General features: G+C 38.1%; 1 protein-coding gene across 1 annotated transcript in view; it reads right to left on the minus strand.

Moving 5' to 3' along the window:
- Window positions 1-5,306: 5,306 nt before the first annotated feature.
- Window positions 5,307-18,221, minus strand: part of ELFN2 (extracellular leucine rich repeat and fibronectin type III domain containing 2) — a 59,275-nt gene continuing 46,360 nt past the window's right edge. The window contains exon 2 of the mRNA XM_063426510.1: window positions 5,307-8,896. Coding sequence (XP_063282580.1) covers window positions 6,078-8,504 — 2,427 coding nt within the window. The 5' untranslated portion in view covers window positions 8,505-8,896 and the 3' untranslated portion in view covers window positions 5,307-6,077. The remainder of the gene's footprint in view (window positions 8,897-18,221) is intronic.

The following is an 18,221-nucleotide window of genomic DNA, read 5'->3' on the forward strand; positions in this document are numbered from 1 at the left end:
GGCTGGTATCTGAAGGACAAGAAATGAAGGCAAAATGCTTGGGCACAATGTGAAATGTACGTGCGTACTCACATGTCTCCACATGACCAATAAGTGCTCTGCTCTCTGTGAGGTCATGTTCACCATGTTGTGAAGGGAAGTTAAATGTAAATGAGTATGTTTCAGGATAGTATCTTAATAGCAGTGATACATGCATTTTAATGGGGATATTTTGGTTTGTTTATTGTACTCTGTTATTACAAGATCACAGTGTTTGCATTGCAGTCAGTGATTATAGCTAATCAGCTCAAACCACATATAATCTTTACTTCCATCTATTTGAACAAACAATCTTTAATTCTTCTGCATAACCCAGCTTAAGTTATTTTGGACAAATCAAATGAGTGCCCTTTAACATTCAGTCCTCCCCATCCATGATGACCTGATAATCGAACCATTGATAGTGTCCATAATACAGAGACACGCGCAATAGCATTGCCAACACGCTCACTGAGTCACTAACATATAAACAGCATTTCCCTTGCTTTGCTTCAGAGGTCAGGGTCAGCATAACAGAAGATCTGATGCCAGTGATATGTTCCCTATCGTTTCAGTGAATTCATAGTGAAGCCAATGAACATCATGCTATACTATCCCCTTATGTCAGTCATTGACATGGCGGTCTAAAACGGTAAGGTCATTTTAAAATCCCTTCTTTGCAATTTCAAAGCTGTAGATAAAGCAAGGTACAACGCCTATGTACTGCTTGGAAACCAAACTGGTCATTTTTGTGTTTGTTTATCAAAAGTCTAAACATGAGAGATCGGCTTTGAGTATTCAAATACACAATACGTGGATTTCTAACAAATAATAATTATACAGTAGTTTATATTCTTGTTTTCTTCCTTTTTAAATTGAGCAATGGATATACCTGTTGGTTGGAGATAACATAAGCCAGCTAATTAGAAGCCCAGATTCCTATTATGTCTTTTTAGCCTCAGGCTGTCTCCTATCAGGGTTGCATTGATAGTCTTTGTGATAGGTTAGTACACATTTCCTTTCTATATACAGAAAAACACAAAGTATGCCTAAGGTTATGTTTGCCCAATTAGTTGATTGGGGTCCTTGCTTATTATTTGGTCATACATTATAAAGCTTAGTACTTACAAAGAGATTATAGTGTATTATTTTTAATGTAACCAAATCACCAAGTTGGTTGTCAGTATCAGACTGGTTGTTTCCATTGCATCATCCAGACATACAAATTGTTCAAACATAATAATTCTAAAGCAACTTTAATTTCTGTGTTATTAAGGCAACTTTGCTCGCTTCAAAAATAATACATTAAAGCGGCACTGTTACACCACCCTCTGTTAAAAAATTGTATTTCATAGACCTAAAAGCTTTAGGAAATACTCATTTTGACTGTGTTAGAATTTCATTGAAATTCAAACCAGTCAAGAGTTATACTGAGACAAGTTATGGACAACTTCGTCTCTGTATTTCTCCTCCACCTGACTTTCTTAGACTGAAGGAAATTGGCAGTGTCTATGGGGCATCCCCATAGCACAGCAGTGATGCTGGCTCCTGATACTGAAAAAGAGCAGACCAAAGAAAACGGAGCTTGCAAGGGACAGCTTCAGGTAAGTAAATCTCACCTTTATCTCACCCTTCATCCACCAAACCCCAGCAGCGATGCCACCATCAGGGGTCTTTGCTAATTTCCCAGATAGTGAAAGTGCCGCTTTAAGATTTCAATGGTTTTCTGGATCTAGATGTTTTCATTACGTAACTCAATGGTGCTAATTTTTACATATTAGGGAGGATGTTAATTTCAGTGAATAGGTATAGTGAATAGTTTGCTATGTTGCAAGAAGTATTTCAAGTTATGTGTGAATATTTTGCTAACTGTAACCTTGTTTTTTCCATTTTTGTGTAACTTTAAACTCACTTTATATTGAGCAAACACAAATATGTATTGATTGATTATATTAAAATGTAAGGATATCTAAAGCATATCATTTACAATTTAACTTTGTTCCACATTGTATTGCATCAGATATCACCTCCAAAATGTGTTATCCCATACAATTAAAATCTGGATTTGAACAGAAAGAACTGTGATGTTATTACACTGTGACCTTCTTTTGCACTTCCACTGAGTTGTATATGGATGTTTTATGAAGCAATATGAAGGGGTGATATAAAAATGTAGGATGGGTAATATAAGAAACAACGTAAATGATTAAACAGATTCCCAAACCTGTCATTCCGACCCTTCAGATACCAGGAAATTCACAGCAGGCAATCCATATTGAACAGCTGCATTTCTTTAAATTGTGAACACAGCTGAGTGTTTTTTTCATCTTTTGTGTTTTTTTTTTTTTTTTTTTTTTTTTTTACACTAACGCATGCAAAAAAATACAGTTCCGATTTCCTCTTTTGAAAATCATTGGCCAAAAATCTTGAGTACATCTTCCAACACACCGCATACCTTTCTCCCAACCCTCCCATATCCCCGCAAAAAGTGCCCAAAAACAGAATGTCACAGAAACAAAATAAAAATGCAAACCAACGTCCAAATTAGATTTTAACACAATAAATTGCCATAGGGTGGCTTGCCTCTGCAGAGTCCCTATTGCTCTGAAGTAGTCAAAACACGTGAAAATCGGGTTAAACCCATGCAAATATAAATTATGAAAAAGAATGTCGCAAGCTGACTTCATGTGTCGCATCAATCTAGTACAAAGTCTTTAATGGAGAAGACTACATAGTTACTCTATGTCTGCTTCTTTTAGAATTAGAGCAGTGTTTTGGCATTCTTCTTAGAAAAGATAACTATTTTAGTTTGAAACTGTCTCACCAGGAATCCAAGTTGACAAGCTCACTGTTTGAATTTCCATGACTTAACCTACATTCCATTCATGAGCCAAGTGGCTGGGACAAGTACATTTTTACTCAAACATCAACCTTTTTTTACTATGTGTATAGTCTCTTTTATTACCATTTTATAACACTAGTGTAAAGGACCATACATCGATGAGTTGTAACAGATTTTAGATCATGTTATCAAGGGAACATTTTCTATGGTTATTGTTGGTTAGTAAAATGGACCGGGCCATTTTCTGATGAAGAAAGGTTAGCCAAATGAAAATGAAGACTTTCAAGTTTCAAACTCAGTGCAGGAGAAAAGTAGAAGTTCACAGTGAGGTTTGTAGATCTAAACAAAAAAAGCAAAATTATTCTGCAGTCTCAGATCAATTTATCTTTCACGTTATGAGCCAGAATATGTTGTTAAACAATGTTGCAGAATTATTCGATTCAGAAAATAATATATAATGCATCCATTAATTTTATTTGTATTTGTATATGTGACTGTAGTTTAAGGGAGAATACGTATGTCCCCTTAATTCTTACAATATGTATTTTTATGACTTTAACACTGTCCTGTAATTGGTGTTCTAACTACATTAAGCTGTGACAGTTTACTTGTTACAGCTTGTTCTAGAAAGACATGGGATTAACGTATATGGTTGTTGGGTTTATCGGCTGCAAGAAGATTAAATGGAGACTAATACTTATGAAGGAAAGCTACTACATGCAAATTCACACTTAATGTAATTAAGTTAACAACAGCCATGTGTGCAAAATATTTTTAACATTTATAATACTCTACTTTTGTTCAATGGTAGTCTTGCATTTGTTGTAGACTTTTAAACTGTTTATATTCTTGAAGCCGCAGTCACCCGCGGGAGTTAGTGTATAACCTCTGTTCTACTTTCAAATTTTATTATCCAGAAGCAAAACTCGAACATGGAAATTAAATCAAAGGAGACCATCACTTTTCTGGGAACTGAATAAATGAATTACATTGAAACATGTTGTAAATTACCTATAACTTGTGTTAGCCTTTTTTTATGTCATCCTCTGTTATTGTTTTTGTTTTTTTTGTATTGTGTTTTTTTTGTTACATAGGCTGAAAAGAGACACGTGTCCATTAAGTTCAGCCTTTCTCACATCTGTTTTTGCCATTCCAAAAGAAGGCAAAAAAACTAGTTTGAAGCACTTCCAATTGGGAAAAAAATCCTTCTTGACTCAAGAATGGCAGTCAGATTTATCCTTGGATCAAGAAGCTATATGTATATTAAAGATTTAGCAACTGACCTAGGGCACACATTTTCGTTTTTGAGGAGCACAAAGAGAAACATATTTCTGTTTTCTTTGTCTTTCTACCTACGCTCTTCCTATGCTGGCTAACAGGTGCAAAGGGTAATGTAAAGGATTAGAGCAGAGCTTATAGAAAGGTCCTACAGGGAGAAGAGATTCATAGAAAGTAATAGATTCACTTTAAATTATGACCAATAACAGATGAAATCAATATCTTAACTTTGAACTGAATTAAAAAAGGAATTCAAACATTTGGCAAATGAGTTGGCAGAGTAATAAAATAAGATACTTTTGTCACTTACCTATGTTTGCCTAAATGGCATTAGTCAGCTTTCACTTCACCACAACCATCTGCTTACTAAATAAACCTTAGCAACTGTGTAAAATACTTACTATAAAGTAAAAATGTAAAAGCCAAGCGCAAAGTTAGGGTCAATCTTAAAGTCTAGTATTGTTTTATTAAAACAGCTACTTACTTTTAAGTCATGTTAACTCTTATATATATATATATATATTATAGCTCTATAAATAAATATATTTCTGCACAAATATATAGCAATCTATATAATCTATTTAATGATTACGTGTTGTATTATATAGAATATAATCTCTAAATAGCTGCTGTCTTACCTTGTATTGGGGAAGACAATGGTCATTGACCTAATGGATATTTTGTAAGATTCAGGAAGACTTGTTATGTTGAAATGCTTATCAGGGATTAAGTGCAAAACAGTATTTCTGATAAAGTCAACAATGTGCAGATTATTTTGGGCTGTTTTTCTGATCGTTAGCTATTTTATTCTTATGCTGATACTAAAAGCAAAAGAAAAAACACCAAAACAGTCACCTTATCACTCCCCAAGCCACAGAATGTACAGAACCAGTGGTAAATTAAAACCATACTCTATTACAATGGGATCCTTTAGGCTTACTTAATTTCAAGTTTTACATTATAAATTTGTTATAGTTCCAATTATAATTCTCTATACAACGTTGATCTGAACTTCTAACCTAGTGTATCTTTACTGAAGGAAGACCTTGTTATTCTTGGGAGATTTTGGAATGCATCTTTTTGTTTCGAGCTTCACAGTTTTAAAAGCAGACAAAAAGACAAAAGATTTAATATTTAAAAAAAACAAATGTCACTTTTAAATGCTTGATTGATATTTGTGCTTGTTTCTATAGGCAAACCAAAACGGCCTTTCCTAATATTTTTTAATCTATTTTTAAATATTAAGGATATATTTCATGTAACTCCTTGACTGTGGAGTGATTCAAAACACATTCAGGGTTATTTACTATAACGAGAATTCAAATTAAATTCAAAGTGAATTTCAAGTTTAAGGCCATAATAGCAAATTGGAAACCTCTCTTTGACAGCTACATTTACTCAGTTCTTTTCAACTTTGAATTCACTGTCAATTCTCACTTTAGTAAATCACAGCACTCTGTGCACTAGTGCACAAGAAGTAGGAATTTTTGTTTCATCTCTCTATATATATGCTTCTTTATATCTAACCTACAATCTAATCTAGACCTTTCATATATTACACAGTATAGACAAGTTAGACAGAACGTCTAGTTGTGAAAATATACCTTTTAAATGCCTTACTGCTGCATGAACTCAGCTTGCGACATAGAGCATATAAAATATTTTTTGTAAAATAAAAAACAAAAATCTTAAATCAAAATATATAAATGGAGAAAAGCCACCGGTACAGAGTGTGGAGAGGAGGGGGGTTGTAAAGAGGGGAGGTCTGTGCCAGAAAAAACTTTGTCCAGGCTCACAATAATTCTTCTCCCCTCCATTATGAGATTCCACCCCTCCCCACCTCAAATGTAAACTTTAATTGCAAACCGAGGTGCTCCAGCGCCACAATTCTCAACAGGAACCTGTCCACAGCCCTGGTTGGCCCTTTGCACCCTGTCAATCACAGTTTTTGTTGTGCAGACACCCCCTTCCAATAATCCAAGATATCATGCAAGTCCTCCCCCTTGGCAAACTGGACCTTTTTGCGTAGAGCATGTCCAGCAGCTATGTAGACCTCTTCCCGGGTGTGTTTTTTATAGGGGCGGAAACGCTCCCAGATCTTGTGGGTATTTTCAGTGGAGTACTCTGGACTGGAGGAATACCCAGAAAAATGTTGTCTTGGGGAGAGTTGAGAGTAGCTTGAGTCTCTCTTGGAGCGGGAAAGTGGTTTTAGGAAACTGACTCTCTGGCTCAGTGTATCTGCACTTTCCTCATAATAGAGAGCAGGAAAGGAGTGACGATGTTCACTACAGTGGTATGAAGGTTTGACATCTAAATGATGAACTCCAGCAGAGGAAACTAGAGGATGGCGGTCCAGGGGACTGTTGAGGGGGCTGCTCTTTTCAATGTATTTGGAGTCACATTTTAGAGGCTGATCAGGTACATCGAGACTGAAGACACGCGCACTCTTGATAGAACCACTAGACGAAATGCTGCATCGTTTCTTGGCTACTGTGGCAGCATCGGCACTCAGCTGACGCTGAAGAGGGTGCACACCATCCTTGTATGGAGGAGAGAGGAAGCTCAACCTTTCCAGGTGACCCAAGGAGCTGGCTGGAATTGACTGGCAGTCGTAGCCCAGCTCTGGGTCCCCCCCTCCTAAAAAAGAAGCAGTGTCTAGCTTAAGGGCATCAATACAGTTATTAATGATCTGATTTACTTTGTCCACCTCTTTAGCAATAGTGGATATTTCAGCTGCTGAACCTTCACCATTGTCCAGTTCCCGAAAGTCCTCTTCATCTTCATCTGCTCCTGACATCCCCCTCTGGTTTCTATCATGTCCTTCCCCACTGCGTACTTCCATGTAGTTTGTGCCCTTTGGACCTTTTGGTGTGCCCATCTGAGAATTCATTTGTTTGGAACTCATGCCTTTTTCCCCTCCACTACCAAGTCCAGCTACTGAAGTTGGCAATGAAGATATACGAGATATGGGTATGGGGTGTTCTGATAACTTTTGTGAGGAATGAGATGCTAGACAAGGATCAATATCTGAGCCATAACGCATCTCAAGGATGGTTTTCTTAACATTAAGAGATTTATTTTTCTCCTCTTGCATTCTCTTCTTCCTAAGGCAATAATATACCACTCCTAATATTATGACCATGCCAAATAGACAGCCCAATATAGTCATGATATAATGAGTTGTTGTAGAAGTGTTAGGAGTGAACTCTTCCTTATCCCTGGTACGTGTGGCTAGGAAAAGGCATGTGTGATTATAACGTTTTGTGTTGCGAATAGAAGCTACACAAAAAGTGTAGTTTGCATGAGGCTTTAGTTTGTCTAAGGTAATATATTCCTTCTTGTGCTTCAAAGTGGTTACATCATATATAAAACTATTATTATACTGCACCAGTATGTACATCCTATTGTAAGGATTTGGAATAGTGACAATTAGAGTGGCAGAGTTTCCTGTTACATGGTGAATATCAATGGAGGGACTTGCAGAAGAGTTGGTGGTAGAGGGCATTGTGGGTTCTGATGAAAAGAAGTCCCCAGGGCTGAAGCCAGAGTTCTCATCAGGATCACGTATGGAATCTGGAATGAGTGGGGTTGGCCTTTCTCTTGGTATAGAGAGGTAACCACCATTCCTACAGCGAGCCTGAAGTACTGTAATAGCATTTCGACTGTGGTGTGGCCTTGGACTGAGCAGTGGATATCCAGCAAACTCTCGTGGACTTTCACACTGAAGGCGGTCATAGTTGCGCGTGACATTATTGAACATGACTAACCAGTCAAGAAAGCCATAAAGTTCACAGCCACAGTGGAAGGGATTCCCTGCCAACTCACACACCATTAATGCCTGGAGACCAACAAAGGTGGAACTATCTAGTTTTGTCAGTCTGTTCGAGGACAAATCAATGCTTATAAGACTCAGACACTCAGTAAATGCATTTGGTGTCACTACCTCAATTAGGTTGTGCTGCACAAAGAGGAACTGAAGCCTTGGCATCCCTCTGAGCATTCCTTCTGACAGGTTTGTCAACTTATTATAGCCCAGCTGAAGAATGAGTAGATTAGACTGGCCAAGGAAGGCTCCTTCTTCAATGTAAGAAATCTCATTCTTAGTCAGATTTAAGTCTGTTAAGTTTCCAAAGCGTGACAGAGAAGCATAACCAATTATCTTTAATTTATTTTCATTAAGCCGTAGATCGTGAACAGTGCTGTTGATATGTTGAGGGATGGTCTCGTAGGGGGGTTGATTTTGACTGCAGATGGCCAGCCAGACATAACCCTTGTCACCCTCAATCAGCCAGCAATCAGTTTGTGCCCCTGGTGGGAAGTACCAGAAACAAAAGACTATTTTCACTAATAGCCACCAGCATAACATCGTGCTGTCAACAGGGATGGAGGGGCGAAGAAAGAGATTGTCGGGACTCAGTAATTTTAAGGGGTCAACTTAGCGAAGCCCGTGTGTCACAGTCCTGCACAGAATTCTACACATCATGTTCTGTGGCACGGGATATTAGGAGAAAGGTCACACAAATGATAAGATGTGGTCAGCAAGTTGCACCTCGTTTACAGCCAACAGCTGCTCATTTGTATTTTCAACTCTTCCGCAATCAAATCAGGGTAACCGAGGATGGAAGGAATGAGCGAGGGGGGGGGGGCAGAGCAGAGTGATTATGTGTGTATGTGCCAGCCGCCTCTGTGCCCCTGGGATGAAGATTTCAAGAGATGAATCCGTCTCTGTTTCTGTCCGACTCCAGCTGCCACCACAATCTGAAAGAGAAGGGAGACAAAGATACGTCAGCACATGATGGAAAGGGAGGTGGAGGAAGAAGCATGTACTGTGATCCATAGAGGGGAAGAAAGGCAGATGCTTAGAGGCAAAAAAGATGTGGATACAGAAGAGAGAAGAAAGACAGACTATGAAAGAGATAAAAGAGAGCAGAGAGGCATAATTTAACTAAGATCAAGAAGCAGAAGGAATGATAACAAGAGAGTTAGGCAAGTAAAAGAAGTAGGTGATAAATATGCAAATGACCAACACAGATAGAAGGGGGGAGAGACAGGGAGCTAGATTAAGGGGAGATATTCCAGTAATCAAAGGCAGCAGACTGAGAGATAAATACAGAAAAAGCATGAGAATAAAAAATGGAGGTATGGATGAGAATACATACAGCTGCCAACACAACCCCAATCTATTTTGCAGCATGGAGGGGCAGTTATACTGTACCCATCATTTTATAATAGTTTCTTTCACGCATGTATTAATAACATAAACCCATTCTAGTGCGATGATTTAAAAACCTGCATTTTAAAGACTTCATCTGCCTTTATGTACTTAAAGCAGCAATGACCAAAAGTTGTAAGATTATAAAAAAAAAAAAAGACACAACCGGTTCCAATAGGAGCAAACACAAAACTAAATACAGAGCATAGCTATGCTTTAAATGTGTCTTTCTTCTGTTTTGATGAGATAACATTTACTAATGAATACAATAATTTAGCAGTACTTCAAGTATAGAACCTCAGTTTAAAGGCTATATGTGTATATATATTTTGGATTTGACCTTGTGATTAAAAAAAAAAAACAACAACAAAAAAACAAGTAAAATCTGTTTGCACAGAAGTGTTAGATTGGTAAAAAAAAAAAAAGCTTCTTGCCAATGATCTCATCATGGTTTGCTTACAAAACTAGTAATAGTGGGGAAATGCCAGGGCAATTGCACATGCTAGCTCAAAATAGCTTGATGTGACCTTTAGAATTCTTCAAAATCATTTTGATGTGGTATGTACAATTCATTGTCAATTATTAGTTTAGTGAATAAAACCCATTGCATCATTTAATTGTGAATTCTAAAGGCTTTCACTTATTTCACATTGTATAAACAAGCTGTGTGCCTATCAATATGTCCCATTTTGCTATCATATGTCTGCTTTTGTTTTTATGGTTTCCAGATAATCTTCAGGCAGGGTGAGCTCCTGATTGCAGATTAATAGTTTAGGCTCAGACAGTGGTATGTTTATGGTATATGGGATGTAGTTAGCCCCTGACTGAAGATTATCAGGACAGATTCAGATAGTCCTGGGTTTCCAGTTAAAGAGAAAGGATCATCGGTTTCTTCAAAAATTAACAGATTATACAGATTTATACAAGGATCAGTCCCTGGCTGCAGATTACCAGTGCAGTGCTCTAATTTCTGTCTGCTGTAGAATGATTTTTTAGTTACAGATTACTAGAGTAAGCTCAGCGAATGCTGCAAGGTATATGATAAAGAGGAAGCATCACAAATTAAAACTGGCAATTCAGATGAAATTCAGCATGCTTACGATCACACAAACAGCAGGAACTAAAATAAGTAATGAATCAAACTAGAACTGGATGCATGATCTAAAATGTGTGGCCAAATATCTCAGGAATTGGGCCAAATAATTCATGAATTGCTTCCCAAATTAGCCTCAGAATGAACATGGTTGCTAAACTTTTTAAGCATTTAAAACTAGAGAAAGGGGATGCACGTCTTTTGACTCTCTAACAGTCACGCTTGTGTGTGAGGGTTTAAGAAATATGAGTTAATTTCTGCAAAGTCAGAGGAATGTCCCATTTATGATAGTCTCCCCATCCAATCTACATTGTATAAAGCAAAAATATACAGGAGTCCCCAGTAACCCCTTTGTACTTGAAGGGACATTCAGAGTGGTCCCTCACTTCTTCATAACATCGGAATAGTTAATCATGTAAGAGTTAATTATCCAGCTGTTAATGCAATCCTTCTACCATCCAATGCAATGGAGTGGCAATGTTACCTAAGGAATGGTGGAGCTCTTAATACCCGCTCCCCCAACAAGCCTTAGGCTCACTGCTATTCCACACCTAAGGTGAAAAGTTTATAATAATTAGGAAAGATCTTCAGGGCTTAGTAAGAAGTATATATTTCTTCTCACCCCATGTGCACAGTTATTTATAGGCAACTGTGGTCCCCAAGTCCCACAACAAACAGGGAAGAAGTATTGCTCGCTTTCTCTTGTTTCTCCTTAGGAGTTAATATTAATAATGAAGAATGGTGAATAGGGAGCTTACTTTATCATCCCCTTAAATCTACAGTTCGAAGATTTCCAGTTCCATGATGCTAAGGTTTCTGACTCCCCTAAAGTAGAGTCCCCCTAGCGTCTACAATACTAGCCACATCACCAAAAGTAGCCTGACCCACCTAACAAGAGTGATTTAGAAAGGAACTATTAGTTCACGTACTTAATGTCATTAAATAAATGACCATGGGATAATGAGTCTTAACCTTTATTAATACAAAAAAATGAACTTTTCAAAAAAAATAAAAAAATAAACACATGGTTATGTCTCATAAAACTTTTGTATTCATAAAATACTAATCAAATGAGAATAGGAGGTCCATACGTGAACTGATGGAAGAGCAATGCATATAATTCACGCAATTGCAAATGAGAGACCGTAGGACCACCTGCAAGTTATTTTAACAACTCCTCTTGTCTTATTATTACCAACAGCCCCTTACAAACCACTGCCTGCGAAATAAAGGGAATGGATGGGCCATACAGTATACCATGAGGATCCTAAAATAACTGTCTTTACTCATCATCTGCCCATTGGGTATATACTAAGCAGTTCTTGAAACCTTATCTCTCCCCCCCCCCTCTAAAATTTGTATTTATCCTTAATAATTCCAGCAGACATTTACTGTATTATTATTTAGGAATTCAGTTCAGAGACTCACAGATGACAAACTGTAATTGCTAAATGTTAGACTTCTCAAATGATATTTTCCCCTTTTGCAGCCAATAGAAAACCAACAATACATTTTTGAGTTTAGTTAAAATCATAAAACTTGTTTGTACTAACAAAACTGTGAAATGCTATAAAAAGGATTTCAATCGACACTAAGGTGCTTCTCCATGGCTGGAGCTAACACGTTCTACTTGGGTTAGGAGGCAAGGCTAATATATGTGTTTTCTCTATCAACCTATCGATCTGAACCTAGAGCAATTGAAAATAAAATGCTTTTTTTATTGCATTGATGATATATTATGAGTCAATACTATTCTAAAACAGTCATCAATATATCACTCCCAAGCCAGGAAACTAATTGTTTGTTTTATGTATTTATTAGGGGAGCAAACGCATTGCAACCAGATTAACTAAACCAGGTTACAGTCAATTTCTCTTGGGACCTGCTGCATTTAATAGTTAATATTTGGCACTTGGTGATGTTAGCTACCCCAATTTAGTTATTGATATTTAAGGCAATGGAGACTCTAATCGGCAAAGATGTAAGAGGCTTGCAAAACCGTTAGCAATAAGAGTTGTAGTTCGGCTATCATTTTAGTAAGCCAACTTGATATGTACAATGCATGGATTGCAAAATAAAACATTGCCTCTGTTCAAACAAGCATTTCCTGTAGAAATTCAACTTGGATTTCAAGAGATCAAGAATACAGTCCTTTTCCCCCTCATGTATCTATTTGTATATTTATGCTACAATTGATGTAATGTTTCACAGTATGTTATCTTGTTCCACTGTACAGTGTGGTGGAGAATGTTGGCGCATGAAGTTGTTACATAATACATAAAAATATATGGTAAATGGAACATGAAACATAATGCATAATGAATATATGGTATGCATGCTGGAGGATATAGCAAACTTAGATCTGTGTAGATGACAAAGAAGTAAGATCAACCTGCATATCAGCACATGCATTCTGGGACACAGAGGTACATTCACTAAACACCAAAATGAAAATTAATTCAAAACCCAATTGCTAAATTTAGGGTAAAATAGTCAAAGTAGAACAATATGCAGGCCGGAGAATTATTTCCTAGTTAGTTCGTTTATCCTACATTTTCACATCACTACAATTCATTGTTTAGTAAATATATACCTATGATTTACAATTTTTATGGAGACAGGTATGTCTACATTTCCATCAAACAAATTAGTGCCATAAATAATTTATGCTTACTAATCTGATTTGTATTACTGACTGATAAATCCCACCATAACACGGGAAGATCTATTCTAAGAGGAGACAAGACATTACGGTTTCTTCCCCCATAATGACCAGCTTATGCTCAATCAGCAGTCGAAGGTGGTATTGTTGATATAGCAGTTATCTCTCTGATTAGCCAACATTTAAGAAGGAATTCTATATTCTTAAATGTCTTATCGGCTCTGTTCATCCTTATGCAATTTGGTTTAAACTACTGTTATAAATAAGGTTCTATTTCATGACATGGCACTGTGACTATGCTAAGAATCCCATGGCACTGTGTTACTCTGATAAGATTGCTGGCATACATAATATGAGCAAGTGGTAAGACCTGTTCTCTTAGATAATGAAGATCTCTTTTTCTTCCTGTTAATACCCAATTGGTCTGCCACATAGTGATGGAAGACACTAGGGTTGTGTTGGGAAGCAGCAGAGAAAGACTTATGATATAGGAGACACAGGGCTCTTTCAAAATGTATCTGGTACCTATAGGCACCCTCAAGCTCCCCCTTGCTTCACACTTTGGAGGCAAAAGAAATCATCAAATTAAAAGTAAAGAATATATATTAAAAAAGAGAAAAAATGTATGAGGAGCTCGCCACACACACGTCCGTCAGCCATGCTGGTTAGGCCCCTGCAGGAAAAAGTGTATTGTGTTTTTATTACGACATATGCTCAGATACATGTGCCTAGCCTGTTTTGGATCAGTACCCGTACAACTTGAAATTGCAGCAGCCCGTGCTAGGGATTTATTATTGCAAGCTTTTTGACAAATGTTATTGTTATATATAAAGCCTAGTATACCAAAGCAAATCGATCTTTAGCCTAACAGCTAGACACTACTGACTCGCCTGTTACTACTATTTACCTTTTATAAAAAATGTGCAACGTTTATAAATGCCATTCTTTATATTACTATGTATGTCATTGAATGACTTGTCTATGCTATCGTGGCATTAAAAGTGCTTATGTTGATGCTTTGACATACTGAAAAATAAAGAATAATAATAAAAAAAAAAAAAAAGTGGTGGGACATTCCAAGCAGAGAGGTATCCAACAGACACAAATCAATAGGGAGCTTCCATACCTACTGGAATACTTGGCTTGAAAGAGATGTCCACTGCACCATATTCGTTGACACCATAGGTTTGCTTTCCAAACTCACGATACTTGACGATACTATCTGTAGCTGGATGTCCAAAAAATGGCTAGGGATTACCTATAATGTACTACTTCCCAATAATTAGGAGGGGACCAAAGTGTGATCTTGGGTTGCAAACACATACCTCTCTAACTTTATCTGTTCATGGGAGCAGTAGATTTTGGATAATGTGGAAGGTTACTTGTTTGCTAATCCTGTTTTTCAAAAATGTCAATTAAATAAATTCAAATGTAGTAGCATATTAGATTCATTATTTTGCCAATAAAACAACACAAGAGCATGTCTGCGCATAATAAAGAGAATGGAGGTGGACATTTATAACACTGTGTTTATTGCATAACATTAATATGGATAGTTTTCCCTTCAAAATAAAAATGGGACACTTCTCATTCTCTAGGCCAACCTGGCACCATGCCTAGACTAAAAATTCTCTTGATAGTAACGTTCAACGCTGTTAGGATAAATCACCACCATCACTTGCTTGGCTCTTGTGAGTCCAAATTCTGACACACTAAGCAGTCTCTTTTAAAGTTTAACAAGGAGAAATAATTTATTGAAAAAAATAGCTTGTCTGTAGCACTGGGGTGATAGGTAATGTAGGGTGAACTCCTGCCTGCAAATTATCAGGACAGGCTCAGCCAATGCTGGGTTTATATGTATTATACGCCCTGCTCCTGGCTGCAGATTATCAGGACAGGCTCAGACAGTGCTGGGTTTATATGTAATGTAATGTGAGATCCTGGCTGCAGGTTATCAGGACAGGCTCAGACAGTGCTGGGTTTATATGTAATGTAGGGTGAGCTCCTGGCTACAGATTATCAGGACAGGCTCAGACAGTGCTGGGTGTATATGTAATGTATATATTATAAGGACAGGCTCAGATAGTGCTTGGTTTATATGTAATCTAGGATGTGCTCCTGGCTGCATATTATCAGGACAGGCTCTGATAGCACTGGGTTTGTATGTAATGTAAGCTTCTGGCTGCAGATTATCAGGACAGGCATCAGAGAGTGTTGGGTTTATATGTAAGGTGATCTCTTGGCTGCAGGTCTTATATGTACTATATAGTAAGATCATCACATCCTTACATCCAGAGTTAATCACTTTCCAGTCATTGTTTCTGTGTCCGTCCCTCATTTTGTACCACTGTCCCTCCCTCCTTCCCCATTCATTATGTCCTAAGTTACATCATGCCTCTGCCCCCATTAGGATTTTTACTCTCTCTGCCAAATCATCATGTTTTCATGTCTCTTTCTCCCCAAATCAGTATGTTCCTGTGTTCCTGTACTTTCCCAGTCATTATGTTCCTGTGTCCATGTCCCTCCCCAATCATATCCCATTGTCCCTGTTCCTTCTCAGTCATGTTTTTTGTATCACTCTCCAGTCATTACATCCCTGTGTCCCTCTCACCCCATTCATTATGTCCCTATGTCCCTGCCTTCCCAGTTATCTGTTTCTCTTTCTCTCTCTTCCTAGTCATTATGTCTTTGTGTCTGTCTCTCCCCAGTCATTATGTACCTGTATCCCACTCTTACATTGTGCCCTTTCTCTCCCTCCGCCCTCAGTCATTATATTCTTGTGTTACTCCCTCTATAGCCATTATGTTCTTGTGTGCATCCTTCACATCATGTCATGGTCCCCCCCCAGTCATTAGGTTCCTCTGCTCCTCCTTCACATCATGTTCTTGCATCCCCCCACCCATAATTACGTTTTTTTCTGTCTCTTGCTGCCTATTCATTATGTTCTTGTGTCTCTGCCTTCCAAAATATTATCAATCCCTGTGTCCCTTCACTTTACTCTTATTTTGAATATATTTTAAGTAAAATGTATTTTTATTATTTCCACAGCAGTTTGAGTACAACATTGTTTAATGCATGCATCCTTGCAGCTATTCGACGTTGCACACCTATATTACCAGATCAGTGCTTACTGTGGGTTGTGAAGGATAATATGCCTGAGGCGTATGCTAATTTTACACTTCCATTTTGTGCTTTCTATAAACACAGATTTCCTTTGTAAATTAATAAATGACCCAAAATTAGGACTGAAAACTAGTGAAGTCCCTAACGGTTCGCCGGCGAATAGTTCCCGGCGAACATAGCTTGTTCGCGTTCGCCATGGATGGCGAAAATATGCGATGTTCCGTCCGCCCCCTATTCGTCATCATTGAGTAAACTTTGACCCTGTACCTCACAGTCAGCAGACACATTCCAGCCAATCAGCAGCAGACCCTCCCTCCCAGACCCTCCCACCTCCTAGACAGCATACAATTTAGATTAATTCTGAAGCTGCATTCATTTTTGTTATTATTTTTTTTTGTTTTTGTTTATTATACATTATCCCTCATAGTCAGTAACCTGTGTTTATTATACATTATCCCCCCATAGACAGTAACCTGTGTTTATTATACATTATCCCCCCATAGCCAGTAACCTGTGTTTATTATACATTATCCTCCCCATAGCCAGTAACCTGTGTTTATTATACATTATCCTCCCCATAGCCGGTAACCTGTGTTTACTATACATTATCCTCCCATAGCCAGTAACCTGTGTTTATTATTTATTATGTCAGCAGTGTGTGTGTGTGGGGCAATGTATGTATGGGGGGCAGCAGTGTGTGCGGGGCAGTATGTGTATGGGGCAGTGTGTGTATGGGGGCAGTGTTTGTGGGGCAGTGTGTGTATGGGGACAGTGTTTGTGGGACAGTGTGTGTATGGGGACAGTGTTTGTGGGGCAGTGTGGGTATGGGGGCAGTGTTTGTGGGGCAGTGTGTGTATGGGGGGCAGTGTTTCTATGTGGGGGCAGTGTGTGTATGGGGGCAGTGTTTGTATGTGGGCAGTGTGTAACAGCCAGTAACCTGTGTTTATTATATATTATCCTCCCATAGCCAGTAACCTGTGTTTATTATACATTATCCTCCCATAGCCAGTAACCTGTGTTTATTATACATTATCCCTCCCATAGCCAGTAACCTGTGTTTATTATACATTACCCCCCCCCCCCCCCCTCATAGCCAGTAACCTGTGTTTATAATACATTATCCTCCCATAGCCAGTAACCTGTGTTCAGGGCCGGTGCTAGGATTTTTAGTTACACAGGCAAGATGCATATTGGCGCACCCAACCCTCATTAAAAAAAAAGAAAATGCATCTTCACCTGTGTGTCTTTCCTCCCAAGCCACAGACACACAGGCATCATTTTTCAGTCACACAGTCAAAGTCATACAGGTACACTGTCATACAAAGACAGCAATAATCATACAGAGACATACAGACACATACAGTCAGAGACATACAAGCAGAGATATACATGCATACAGAGACATGCAGGCATATAAAGACATACATGCATACAGAGGCATACCGTCATACAGACACATACATACAGACAGGCATACAGAAACATACATACAAAGACATTCAGGCACATACATACAGACATACAGGCATAAAGAAACATACATACAGAGACATACAGGCATGCAGACACATACATACATACATACAGGCATACAAAGACATACACACATACAGATACATGCATGCATACAGAGACATAACGTCATACAGACACATACATATAGACAGGCATACAGACACATACATACATACATACAGAGGCATACCGTCATACAGACACATACATACATACAGAGGCATGCCGTCATATAGACACATAGATACATACAGAAACATGCTACAAAGACATACAGGCATACAGAGACACACAGACACACACATACGTACACACAGAGACATAAAGGCATAAAGTTACATACATGCATACAGAGACATATATACAGACATTCAGAGACAAACAAACATACATCCAGTTACATACATGCATACAGAGACATACAGAAACATACGTACAAGACATACAGGCATAAGGACACATACATACATACAGAGGC

This window comes from Pelobates fuscus, chromosome 7 (assembly GCF_036172605.1).
Source record: "Pelobates fuscus isolate aPelFus1 chromosome 7, aPelFus1.pri, whole genome shotgun sequence".
NCBI lineage: Eukaryota > Metazoa > Chordata > Amphibia > Anura > Pelobatidae > Pelobates > Pelobates fuscus.